General features: G+C 34.4%; 1 protein-coding gene across 9 annotated transcripts in view; it reads right to left on the bottom strand.

Moving 5' to 3' along the window:
* tkv (thickveins) overlaps window positions 1-14,765 on the bottom strand; it is a 93,009-nt gene that overhangs the window by 14,461 nt on the left and 63,783 nt on the right. For 4 of the 9 annotated variants that reach the window (XM_066281836.1, XM_066281840.1, XM_066281839.1 and 1 more), the window contains exon 2: window positions 7,347-7,392. The exons of 3 other annotated variants lie outside the window; for them this stretch is intronic. In XM_066281836.1, coding sequence (XP_066137933.1) covers window positions 7,347-7,392 — 46 coding nt within the window. Of the gene's footprint in view, window positions 1-197; window positions 381-7,346; window positions 7,393-7,631; window positions 7,660-14,765 lie in introns of those variants that run through there. 2 more of the 9 variants (XM_066281842.1, XM_066281845.1) reach the window with 2 other exon arrangements.

The raw sequence follows: 14,765 nt of genomic DNA, 5'->3' as shown, positions 1-14,765 counted from the left end.
CATTTTCCTTCTATGTATGTACCATATGGCGTCCAACAACTAAATTGCGACTGTTTTCTTTAACAAAAGCTTGTAGGAAATTAAGCTTTTGACCATCGGCGAGGAAAATGCAACAAACAAATGCGAAGAAAAAAATTCGGGTTCACGGTCCAATCAAGGCCTCCAAATTACCATAAAAGAGGTGGAAAACAACTCACCAATCCATGTAGAGTCCGTCACATACATAACGTGAACGTTTCAACCACAACCCGACACTTCTAAGATTTTTTTGCACTCTTTAACATGGAATATTAACTAGAAAACGACGCTATATGTCGTTTCATGAAAGGAAATACCACGACTGAAAGCTCGATTCTGCTTTCTTGGCTCCAAGATGTTGAACAGCCTTTGCCTCTTCTCGTAGTCAGGTATACGACGAGGGTACAGCACTGGCACTGATCGACAGTTTTTGCACTGTATTGTCTTTGAGGTACGATATTAGCGGTAGTACCACCATTAATGTGGGTATCGCTAGCGATATCGAAAGAGAATATACGCGCGCAGGTTTATTGCTGGGCAGCGGTTAGTGAGTTACACAGAAGAACCAAATAGAAAAACATTGTTGGCAAATTTCTAAAGTTAACTAAGTGATCGCCGAATTTTCAAGAAATGTCGAAAATTCGTAAGTTGACTTTCTGCATGAGAATTCTCTTCTATGGATTCAGAAATTAAAACAAAAAAAAATTATTATTATTATTAAAATCGCGAAATCTTAAACAATTTACTATGATTTGATAAAAATTTCATATTTTCAGGACATTAAGAAATTTCTTAAAATGTACTTTCTAATAACTGGTCTTACTCAGAAATTAAAAAACTATCACATTCAGACCACTTGAAAGACATAAAAATTTTACACTATATGTTGAGTTTAACACTGAAAAATAAAAAAAATACACAATATGGTAAAATCAATTACAAGTACAATTAGTTTTACCGTACCAAGTGGCTTATCTACGAAGATTTTAATGAAATCAGTGGTACTAAATCATATCGAAAAATTTCACAGTACCATGGTCAAAATTTTAACGTTTAAAGTATCAGTACCAAAACTCACGACTGGTATTGGCGTCTGAGCTAAAGCGGGTCTGCGTTATTAGTACCCAGTGTTTCAAAATTAATCGTCTTTGGGAGGGTCTTAGAGCAAAGCTCTGTGTCAGTAGAACTTTAGTACCCGGCTATTAAAGGAGTTTGGAAAGATTACTTGTACTTTAGATCTATTCTGCTACAAAATTAGGATAGTAATTGGGCTATTAACAATAGCAATGCACAATACCTATCCATGAATTTGCTGTCGACAATCCCGTATGTTATGCGAGTATTAGGCCAAATTGTTGTATCGCGGCTTAAGATTGGTTTCCTTAATCTCCATTCGCGTAAATTTTGAAGTTAATTTCCCTTAATTTTCCTATCCACCTAATTTTGTCTGTACACGATGGTCCGGTTTAGCAGAACCGGGCTTAAGCCATGATTCAGCAACATGGCTTTAGATCCATAAGTACCTACTGATTTAGATTTATGTAAATTACCAGTGATTGCTTCAATCTGTTATAAATGTGCCAGATATACAGGGCAGTTCTGAAGATGGAGATATCCTTTCACTAGCGAATACGACTTGAAGAGACAAGATTTTATTTCCTTGTTGCTTTTTCGAAATATCAACATCAACGGAGATACAGGATGTCGACGCTTTATTTAAAAAATTAAAATTTTTCAGTAATTGCCAAACCACTTAAAATAATTAAACACAATTTTGTAGGTGTCAATAGCTACGTGGGAGGGAAATTCTTCAATGAATAAAATTATTTTTGGGGTTACCAGTGGTGCGCGTATACAAAAAGGTGTTTAATATTTTTGGGAAAAAAACGGTTCGCCACCGATTTTTCCAAAAATAAAAATTATTATTGAATTAAAAAATTTTGATTTTGATTTACATATTTTTTAAAAGTAAGTTTAGTTGTTATTTACAAATTTAGCCAAAACTCAAAAATTATTTAAACTTGTTTTCTGGTAATAATGATCGAAGTGATGGTTCCAATGCAATTTGATTATCACTAACACCTACAAAATTTTATTTTGTTATTTCAAGTGGTTTGGAAATTATTAATAAATTTTAATTTTTTAAATAAAACTTTGACACCTTGTGTCTCCGTTGATGTTGCTATTTCGAAAAAGCGCCAAGGGGAAAAAAAATCTTTTTTGAAACTCTATTCGCTGATAAGACGACAACTCCAACTTTGGAATCGCCTTGTATAATACAGGTAATATTTCGGATCAGCATCAGAATTACTTACACCACTTTGTTTTTATGTTGTGCCGAAGCTAAGCAAAATAATTTTCTAAAAGTATAGTGATACAATAACCAATCTGTCCGAGGTACATGTTTGTCTGCATTTATAAGTACCTATTTATTAGAGCTCAACGCCGACGTTGTGGTGTCTATTGAACTTTGTTTTAAAGGCAAGGTCGTACTGCTGATATACCCTCACCTAATGTAAAAATACAAAAGAATTTTATTGACTTCTTAATTAAACTTTTCGAAAAAACCAACAAAATTATGTCGTTTTCGTCGTTTCTGAGATAAAGAAACCTTGCGAATGTTAAATTCAACGAATACTGAGGGGTTTATTTCGCGACACTTTAATCAATTTTTTTTTTAACATTTTGCATCTTCAGAGATTTTTCAAACTTCTCTCACATTTTTGTCACACGTCATCGTCAATACTCTCAGATTTTTTTGGGTTTTCCTACAGTTGCAATTGCTCACGTGCATTCTCTGGCAAACAGCACAAAGCTGTTGACGTTCTTATCTCCTTACTGCTTCAGCAACTGTACTCTTTTCAGTACCACCGATAAAATACAATATTTACTACACATTATTCATATTCATTAAACGTAATACATTATAGATAATTTACTGGTCACCGTGGGAGTAATTACAATTTTATTTCGATTGACCCGTTTCGATGGTTGCTCAACCAGGTTATCTGGTAACTAACTAGCCGGGCGAAATGTTAGTTGTCGTATCGAATGTGGCGTAACTTGCAATTGTTGCAGTACCCACCACACTTTATAATAATGGCAGAGCTAAATGTTCCATTGTATTCAGGTTTTGGTCGGTTTAAGTTGAACTTTTGATAAACTAAAGGTTACAAGAACAAAATATTAGTTACTATACTTTCGTTCTACCACCTCATTATACCACTCGTATCGTGTTTTTGAGTATTATTATCATTATTTTTCGACAAACAGATCCACAGAATTTAGATGAGTAAACAAAGAACATGTTAAAAACAATTTAAAAAGTAGCTAAAATATCACGAAAAATGATATGAAAATGATTTCTCAAGCTTCAGTAGGGAACAAACAAGTGACATCAACTACCGATTAGCAAGAATTTGCCTATTTTCTGTTCTTTACGTATATGTTAAATGGGAAAGGTTTCAAAAAATTTTGTAGTAACTTTAAATTCTCGTTCAAGTTGCTTCTGTTTTTTTTTCTGAGATACAAAAAAGGGCGGATATCCCTTTTTTGCCTATAAATACAGAATTTTTACACATTTTACACACAAAAAAAATGAAATAATGCAAATACCTGATCATGAGTGTGCAGACGGCTCTGAAGTCGGTACCAATTGGTCTAGTCTATAAATTTGGTAATTTGTTGCTGTAAACTAGGCAGTTTGTTATTCTCAATGTGGAAAGACAAATCTGATACACACGGTATTAGAGGGTAAAACTATTTGCAAAGCTAATAAATCTACTATGATTGTACATCGATTTCACATTGCCGTCGTATTATTGACGACTGTTTGCACTTAAGTATATCTCATTTTCGTTGTACGAGTCGATATATTACGTCAACTCAAATAGAACGAGTATCAGTATCAAACCGACACCATTCTCTAAATACCCTATTTACCTTGTTGCATGTAGTCGTCTTTTAACTGAAAAACTTTAGCGTGTCTTAAGTACGTGGGTAAGAATTCTGAAATCCCTAATGTGTAAAAATGTTACAAGTCAACCTCAGCTCGGATTTCATATCAAGATTCCATATGCCGGTTTCATCCTCTCCCCAGTCTCGGACACATATCTTCTTCCCGATCTAATTCTCTGGGTTCGGAACATAGGCGTACCAATGCGATTTTGGTTTCAAATTGTTTCCAAACGAACCATATTTATTTCAAATTAGATGCTAAATTAATTGATACAAATGTTGGGGCCTTTTTACCGTTTCCCTGGTAGGGTAAACAAGATTGTTTTCTTCGACGCTTCCCGACGTTATTCGAGAAACTTTCCGGATTTTAAGCAGCGCCAGGAGACAGCATTTAATTAGTAGATCCGACTTGGAATTAAGCATTAGATAAGATTTTATTTGATCAGATTTAATTTTGGGTCGCGCCCCTGATAATTTAAGTCGAAATACTGGCAGTCTTAAAAACTGTTGGGATACCTGTGGCGCCTTGTGTCTGAGGTCTCGCCTGGGCCCACTACTGAATAAAAGATCATTATACGCGCAGCCCGCAACAAAGAGGTCCTTTATGTTTTTCTTATTTACCTTCTTCTTTGAGGTGATGGTAAGGGGTGTGCACAATTCATACTTATTACAAAAATACTCGGGATGCTCGGTTCTGCACGCTCACCTCCTAAACAAACACATTTGGCAAAGATTCCACAGAACGATTTTCGCTGCCAAACTACAGATTGATAATTAAGTTTTTCGACTACTACAACTAGCTACTAAACTACTCAGTTTTTCCTAATTTTAGCCGCCTAAAAATCGATTCAAACACATCAGTCCCGTGGCGTCACAGTGACGTGTCGAGGCTGATGTGTTTGAAACTTAATTGTTTTGATCTGAGGTTTCGCCTAAATTTTAACTCAGCTTTCGTGTGATCCCAGTTCCATTCTAATTTCATCTTTCCTCTTACTAGAATTCTGTGATTAAACAATGAACAAGGGCGTGGATTTTGAAAGGTACAGAGCTCAAATCGGGGCTAAAAATTCAACGATGAAACTTTATCAAATGGCGGACTTAAAGCTGGTCATGCTTCGACAAAAGCTTAAAATTGGCAAATAAGTTGACGTTAGACAAATGGTGAAAGAGAACATGTAGCTCCCTTCCAGATTGAAAAATTAGAACGAAAATCGAACCAAAAACGAGATAAAATAAGGAATAAATGCCGTAAAAAGGGTTAAAACTAATTAGAAATCAAGTTCAACATGACTAGACAGTCGTCAACAATTGAGTCCAGTCAAGTACCAAAAGAGAAGACGATAAGATCGTGAAACTAAAATCACGACAAGCTTAAAATTGGAATGAAATATACTTAAAATTAGTAAATAAACTGATCTCAAAGAACATCCTAAAATGGGGTAAAATTTTGTAATGTTGCTTGGTTCTTTTGAGATGAACGATATCTAAATCGGATAAGCGCACTTATCTCAAAAGTCCAACACCGTTTAGCAAACCAATAAATATTTCCTTCGGCTTTTCTATATAAAACGATTTACGATTAATATCAATCCCTTTAATAACGATGTCACGGAGTTGCATAGCGAAGATCAAATAATAGGAGCAGAACCTTAAAAGCTATAATTCCTCAAATCAGTTAACCGTCATCTGGTGCCCTTAGGGCAGTTTGGTGTTAGTTCACTAGCACGCAGAATGACCGTTAATATTAACAGCAGAGTTTATGATGGAATTTCCTTCAAATTACATTCCTTAATTGATTCCAATAAAATACCACTTAGCCGGTATTATGCTTTTTCAAATCGCAAATGAATTGCATTATTCAAAGAATCATACCAGCCGAATGGCAAAGTGAACGCATGACTTACATTCAGCAGGGACTGGAATTTCGCTGGCAACGCATCATAAGGAAAAATCAGAATCTACCGCAGCTGCGACCACAGGTGTGTCAGCTGTTTTGCATAACGCGCTTGTATAGCTCTAATAATGTCATTATCATTGAACATTAGATTACTATTTATAAATATTTTCCTGCACAACTTTTACAACATTGAAATCGCGTCGGACGTCGATTTTGCCGCACGATTAGAAAATTCTTGTTCAATGTTACTTTATGAAATCAATGGGCAAAAACGGCTTCAAGACTTGATGATCTCTTTGTAAAGGTACAATGCGTTTTGTTAGGAACTGATAAACGGGGGTCTTTGAAATTCCAAAGCAATTAAGATAAGATTACGCCTCGTCGAAAAATAAACGTAACGCAATTTACAAGAAACCATGAATGGGAAATTATTTATTCAGTGAAACAGCTGTACGCAACACCCACAGTTTATTTTCATATTTCTACATTGTGGATTTTTCAAAATCGGGACAATGTATAGATTGTACACAGGAATATATCAGTTAAACTGGCAATTGCTAACAAGTTAAGACACCTTTTACGAGTATACAGGCGTGAAAGGGTCCCTAATATCTTCTGCAAACAAATGGACATTAGGGCCATTTGACTGACAAACACGTAATTCCAAATTATTTTGCAGCTTGCAACAGGTTAAAGCTGTTGAAATGAAGAAAACATTATTTTCCTCTTTACGTCCGGAAATGTGCCATTTCTCGCACGCATATGAGTGTGGAAAGTTTGTTTTCATAAAAAAATATATTCGAGAATACGGGGACCGAAGACTTCACTTTGAAGGTAAAATTACAACGGTTGCTCAAAAAGTATTGGTAAAATAAGTAAGTCTAGTTTCATTAATGAACTAGTGTTCGGAAATCTCTAATTTGCGCGGTACAGGGTCTCAAAGTTTCATCGACGAAATTTTCGATAATTATGAAGGTAATTTTCTATGGAATATTTTGGTTGTCAAAAACCATTTTTGCTGATGGTTTGTTTTTGGTATGACCGTTCTATAGAATTATACTGGTTTTGGAAAGAGCAATTGTAGATTTGCCCATCTAACTATCAGGCTAATTAAGAAAACAATTTTGAAATCGCTATAAAATTATTTAAAAATTGTATTTTCGAAAAAGTTCATTTATGTCTGTTGTTATTTGATTACAGTTGCCATGGAAATGTCAAAACGAAACGCCACCATCAACGGTATAGTTCATGACCCGTCCCCCTTTTGTGTTTTGGCTTCAATTTATACTCAATTTAGGTAATTTTCTTGAAATGTTATAATATCTAGTAGTGGAAAATTCCATACACATCGAGTTTATACAATGAACCTCACGTGTTCGATCCATCAGCGCTGAGCGCTTCAGTATTTAAACTAGATGTTAGGGTCATAATGATGACCTTATAACCTTGGTGGATAATATACTATTACACTTACTTATCTCCATCAAACCATTACGATTCAGTGCTCGAATCAACATTACCTGAAACGAAACAATACGTTAGTTGAAGGTGTAGATAAACCATATTCATAGAAGTTGTAGAAAAATAAAGTGTAGAAGTAGTGTACTACAAATTAACACACTCACTCGGAACTATAATAAAAAATCAAGTTTTAGTTTTAATCCTTGCTACACGCAAAGATAACTACTGAACACTCAAGGTTGCGCATCAGACACGCTTAATTTGAATACAAAACTGTGTAATCAAAACAAGAGATTACCCATTTTTCTGTTCGATTTTCGATTGGCCACAAACCAATCACGTGATACAAACACTTTAACGACGACTTTAAAGAGTTATTTTCGGTAATCATCTAAAACAATAACCTGAATTGTTTTATTATGTTTATCAACGAAAATAACTAAAAATAGATCGTTCAATATCGCAATAACTTGTAATTGTCACAGGATGTGCGTAGTCGGTAGTTTGAGTGCGTGTAGGTTAGTTTACGATTTATATTCATTACTGACCGAAAATGTGGGTACCGAACTGAAATATCTAAAATATTTAAATGCTTGGTACGCCTCTGGTCGAGCCGCGCATAAATACCTTCACTTTTAATTAAGTGTCAGAGGTACAAATGATTTAGGTTTGCGCCCCATGGTCCCGTTCCGAATCGGCCTTCTTCTGACCTTTTTTCATCTGGCGCCCCAAACACGTTTTATTTTGAAAAAAAACTAGAGAAGATGCATCAACGCGATGTTGCCGATTATAATTTACTTAAAACCTTAAATAATTGGTGTAAGACCGGGAGTAAATCGCTGAAGGAAAAGTGATGAAATAATTAAGAAAATTACCTGCAAAATGCACTTAAATCTATGAGTGTCAGAAAATATGATTAAATACTGTACCATATTATTAAGTTGGTTGTTATTATTAATATTTTAAAATAATAAATAACTTTATGTAAAGTTATAGAATATAAATTAATGTAACTAGTTTTTTGACGCAGTGATTAAAATAACTTCGAAATTGACATTTCCTCAAGTACATAAATTGGTAGAAGTCATCAGGTGGAGGCAAAACAAGGACGAAAACACAAAAAATGTCAAATAGTCTTCATGACATTCCATCTCAACACCTCTACAAAGTGCACAGCCCTACTGAATTGTTTACAATTTTACTGAGACACAACAGTTGCTGTCTTTTCAAAGATTGCTACCTTTTCTGATTATAAATTCTCTGTTTAAGAATATTCCCATCTAAATTAGTTTTTTGAGTTTTTTTGTCGAATCTAGCTTTAAGATGGATGTCGAGGGAATGTTCGCGTCGTCCTCCATAATCAGCGAAAATCCAATTACAATTCCAATCCTGAGATGGTTTCTACGAATTCCCCCTCAAAGAGCAGCTGCTGCAAAGTTTCAGAACAATTAAAATCGACTGATAATGGAAAAGAATGGGACAGACTCGACATTTAGGAAATGGGATTGAGACCAGAGACGAATTGAAGTGAAATTGGTTTTAACGTAGACTTCGTTCTCGTTTCGTAAAAATAAAACATGTAATATCCGACTTTATCTACAAAACTATTAAGATAGACTATAAAAAAAAACAGTGCTGTTTTTGCATGATCTCGTGACACAGATGCATTTAAAAACTTGGCAACCTTGAAGGAAGCAGTGGGTAGAGGAACTGAAATAAAGACAAATAATTGTTCGCACACCATATCAAGAAAGTTCAGCTTCAGCTTGTAGTATTTACATAATAAGGTTCAAAATCGAACCGAAGACTATAAAATTTAAAAAATGCATGCTGATTAGTTTGGTCTACTCCTAGAAGAAGAAGTCGTCAGAATTTGTAGGCCCTTGGGATCAAAAATTTGCGATCTCGACGAGCTATGTAAGTCTAGTAAAGTTGAGTTACAACACTTATTTAATTTTCAAGATGCTGGCGAAATTTGCGACATATTTTAAATGTTATGAACGAATCTACGGCAGAATTTTAAGCACCCTCCAGGAGTAGCTTATACCCCAAGGACCAAAAGACCAAAGTTCTGACAATTTTACCGACACGTTAATATCCCTGGAAACTTTGAAATAAAGACAGAGTGTAAGTCGTTTTTTTGGTTTCTATAGCAATACCTTCCAGGTAAAGTTACCAGTGCATCGATCTAGTGGCTCTTAGGTATTAAAGAGTGGAAGTCCTGTCCGTACTGACAAAAAAATTGATGAAACAGTTGCCGTCTAGTAGGGCAAATAGGAAAAAAATAGCCAAAATTCAAACTTAAAAATTTTATTCTGAAACCCTTCTGAATTCCCTAACAACTTATTCGCAAATACCCACAGCACCATTTCTGTAAGTTTTTCACACGTCTTCCGCCAAATACCACGTTCTAAAGTTAAAATGTCATAAATCTTCTACAGGATGTTCCCGTTGCTCTATGACTTTTATGCAAAAGGAAAATATACGACCGTAGTTTAAAGTTGGCAGTGTGATGTGTGAGTCTCGCTCGCGACCGAGCGTGTAGGAGCTACGATGAGACAAAACAAAATCACCAAAAAAAAATTCTCAGCCACAACCAGTAGCTAACAGTCTATAAATACGAAAGCACTAAATAGCGCAGGTGCTTCTTTGCTTATTTTAACTACAACGGCGGATGTGATAGATCCTGAGATATATTATATCACATAGGTATGCATGTCCGAAGACGTCATCGGCAGATAACAATCATTTACAGTTATTTAGTTTTTAACGTTTGCACCGATCAGAATATCAAAAAATCTATGGAAATGCAAGGAGTTACAGTAAATATATGCTAAAAAGTGGAAATTGACAAGAAATTAATGAATCTGTTAGAAAATATGATACATGGTTATTGCTTCGATTGCTGATTATATTTGGATTAGTCAATAATTGTATTTAAGGTAATAAAAAATATATGGTTCATTTTATTTTTGTAATGGCAGTAGAGCTTCAATTTTCTCGAGTTGATATTTTTTCCAATTAAGCGAGAATTGATGTAATTTTTAATAGCATCTCGTGGGTCCGTCAAGAACATTTTGGAAGGACGTAACTTTAGAAATTGGGAATGCTGCAGAAGAAAACATCATAAATTTATGAAGTATATAAAGTAAAAAATATATATGTATATAGCCGAAGGAAAACTTGTTCTCAAAACATTTCACACATGTCTCCATTCCTTAAAATTAGGGATATATTATTTAATGTATTTTCCAAGATACCTACTTACTTTCTATAGTAAGGTAGACACCAATGATAATAATGCCTGGCGCCGCTGAACTTAGGGTATTATTGAACTAGCCAACCACTATCTTTAGTCTTTCCTCTGTGCACTTTATGGGTAAGCCGGACCAGGAAATGGTTATACCAACTCCTATCGATAGTCTCAATGAAATTAAAAGGGCGCAGCAAGATTTATGGTCCGTGGAAAATAAGTATTTTTGCAACCATATAATAAAACAAATCTACATGATAATGGTCTCTCACTACGTTAGCAATATATAGTTAAATAATGATTTTTCATTGATTATGGAGGAATAGAACTTGTCATTTCCTGCCTATATCCCCCCCAAGGTTCAAAACAACATCTGGTTTTACAACTACACCAGAGCATTTTCCAGAAACTCTTCTGCAGGCTCGATATAATCAGTCGTTGTGAAGGCCCCGATCCAGTCGCTACACGTTGTACACACGTTCACCCCTAGGGCGTAGCTCCAAATCTGGGCCCCCTTCGGAAACTTTCCAACCTTATGAAAACGCTTACCGATTCGTATCCCAGTAGCTGGATTCAATTAGCATGAAATGTTTTAATTCCTTTTCTTCGCTTGTAATTAAACCAGAAAATATCGTAACCTAATATTCAAGGACTTCTGACTGAAGAATTCAGCAAAAATTAAAATCGCAGAAAATGTCAGAGTATACTAGAGAATAACATGAAATTTGAAGGGAGGTCAGTGTACGAATGAGAGAGTTAAAAATTGTCAGAAAATATGAAAGGTGCAAAAAACATTTTAAAAAACCAGAAATAACGGCCAAATGTCTCGAAGATGCATAGAATGTTTGAAAAACCTAAAAAATACATCTAAAAAAAGTGAAAAATGGTATATCTACCTAAACAGAATAAATATTACCACTGACGCAATATCGTTCTTTTCATATCTTGACTTTGTGATTTGTATACTTTGCTGCTGGTTGCCTACTAAAGCTCGTTTTTTTGCAGAAGGCAGTTTGTTTATAAATATTATTACAATTTAGAAATCTTTGTTTTTATTCTAGCGAGCTACAAAAATTCATATAATAAATAAATAATTTTAGTGAGTTTGTTTATAGTTTTAGTGAAACGTACATCACTTTTAGGTACGTAAACGAACATAAATTCATATTTCGTGTTTAGTTCGGTCACTTTGGGAACAAATGATTTTAGCTTAATTTGTTTAATGTATTGTAAAATACGATTTTTCCAGGAAACCAAGAAAATCCCCCAAGAAATTACCTCAATGCTTCCGTTACCAAAGTGAATATCTTAATTTCTCCAAAAATTAAAATATTTTTTATTTTAATCCTTGCATTGAACCTCCCGGTACACTCCTAAAAACACAACATGCTAACATTAAAAAATTAACTATAAAATCATTGGAAATTCAGTTTAAGCATAGCAGTTTTTACTCATTTAACTTAGATAAATTAATGTTAAAAATTAAAAATGTTTCAAAATTAAAATGTGGTATCCAAAATTTGAGATAGTAACTTACTCTTTGGTATACTTTATTCACATAGAAAGAGTGAACGTATCTAATATTTAAATCAAATTTCAAATTATGAGAACACCATGACGCAAATTAATTACCTTCAAGCTTTTAAACATATAAAAAGGACTCTCGACGACAATCTACCTTCTGCATCAAAATTGAAAAATTACATTAAATTTAAAACTTTTGAGGTCGTCGTTTACTTGTTACATTAATTATGGAACTTCCTGTATACTGCCATTATCTTGACGATCGAAACAAAGTAACATTGAATTTATTGCCCTTAAATTTATCTCCTAGTATGAAGATAATACATTGTGAAGACCATAACAAAGAGTAAAAAAATAAATTTGTCATAAAAATGAAACTGTTTATAACCGGTCACCGCCTGTCATTATCAATACATCATTATACCCGACACCTTGAACCAAAATGCTATGTTCTGAAATTCCCCCACACCTGGACAAGAATTTGGTAGAGTCCCAACTCTCAGTCATTCAACTTGATCGCTGAAACGTCTTGACGCACATTATATTTTCAGCTCATCAAACATAAGCAATGCAGCACTTGAAAATTTCAAAGCTTCAAGTATCGAACAATTCACATAATTTCGGAACGTAGCTGCCATAATTCTGAACATCCTCCGTTTATCGGACATTACAATCTCAAAATGATTATTACAGCCTTTTAATTTATGGTGGGCAAGGGTGTTCACGTTGTAATTTTGGTCTGCCAACCACACCGATGTTTTTGGTCCTTTTCTGCCGTTTTGTATCGCATAATTTCATCTCCTTTCACGCAGACATAGCCCGAAGGTTTGAGGGGCTACAAGAAGGTTGTTCGGAGCCAGAAAAGTGTTCGGTAGGTGTAAAATTATTCAAATTACCTTCTTTGTGCAATGATTATTATTTATTTTAAAACTCCTTGAGTACTGTAAAGAAGCTTTATGCCTCGATTTATGCTGTCTGAAGTGAGTGAATTACTTAAACAAAATACATTGCATTGAAATCCCTATGGCTATCATTAAAAAGCAACCAGTAAAACCCATAACATTAAGCCAGCAATTTGGTCGTTAAATTGTAACAGGAAGAACGTGATAATCTAATAAGCTTCCAAACGAAAAGATCATTTTGAGAACAAAACAATCTGCAGTTTGCAATTAGTATTAACACAAACACAGGCTTTGGATGGTGTGCATTTGGAAGGTTCTATGTACCTCAAATATTATTATTTAAAATAAACGTAAAAATACTCATGATACTGATATTAGCGCGATAAGCAGAGTACCGTGATAGATGATGATTGCATCTAACAAAACGATGATATCATTTCCGGCATCGATATGATGTGTTATTGTTTACTGTTATGATGCATTTCCTTCGCTATTTTATTCGAGTAAACTCATTATTAGGAAAATTGACAATCTAATTATTTTAATCATGAACTTCTTTGAGGTCAGGCAGCTACATTTTTCACGAATTCTTTTCGTCCAACACGAAAGTTTCTGCTATGTTCATTTATCAACTACGAATGACCGATTAAAACGAAAATTGACAATGAAATCTTGACACTCTACATGGTTACAGAAAAATTATTCTAATCCTAAAAGAGAATCGTACCCGTTAGCGATAATAAAACACCTATGGATCGTGGGTTTCGGCATTAATTGAGAATCTCCTGTTAGATAAGTCGTTAACGACTATCTTCACTATTTAATTTCCATATGATTGAGGCCAATAGACTTACGTCTTCCGATATTAGCATACACAATATTCGCCTACGTTACCATTTAATTATTACTGGGCAATTCCTCCCTCGAGCAATTTGTAAAATGTGAATGTATTCAGTTTGGCCAATGTACGATAAAAGCATTAGTTTGCAGATTTCCCAACCAATAGGAGTAAATGTATTATGCCAATCAAGTTATGAACAGAATAGCTTGGAGTTCAGATAGTTGACAAACGATAAAAAGTTACATTCAAATAATGATGAATGAGAGGTGGATAATAGCAGGGATATTCTCAAAATCGATAAACTACATTGTCCAAGTGCATCATAAGTTAGTCATCAATATAACATAAGTAACCATGATTTTTCTTTATGAATTTGGAATTTTGTTGTGTGTTCAATATATAAAAGGTGTGTAATGCATTTCTGGCCCGTGCGTGACAAATGCTCGCGAAGTCAAACACGGGAAATGATGTAACCACTGCAAAATGCATTTAGGGACGAGTAATGAATGATCGCTTCTCGTTATTGGACTTCGAAAACGATAAGCGACAAAGTAACATATATAATTGACTTACTTGGTATTACTCTACTATTAGTAATATACAGTACGTCATTTTATGCGAGATTGATTTGATATTCTAAGTTAAGTGCCTTAACAGCCAAGTTAAACCGCAAGCCACTAGTCGCGCGCAGTTCTCAAAGACGATTAATCACCACAACACAAAAAAGTGCAACACATTTAAAATGGAAAAATGATTAAAAAAGAAATAAAAATTATCCTACCAAAAAGCCATGAAATTCACTTGTACTTTATCAAATTTTCAAAAATACCGTTTACTTACAAATTAATTATTTTGAAGATAAAAATAAGTGGTCGAATAAGCCGAGTGAACTCTGAGGTGAACTATTAATTA

This window comes from Euwallacea fornicatus, chromosome 4, assembly GCF_040115645.1.
Source record: "Euwallacea fornicatus isolate EFF26 chromosome 4, ASM4011564v1, whole genome shotgun sequence".
In the NCBI taxonomy this organism is placed as follows: Eukaryota; Metazoa; Arthropoda; class Insecta; order Coleoptera; family Curculionidae; genus Euwallacea; species Euwallacea fornicatus.
Note: the sequence above shows the minus strand (reverse complement) of the source record. Positions and strands in the feature narration are given on the sequence as shown.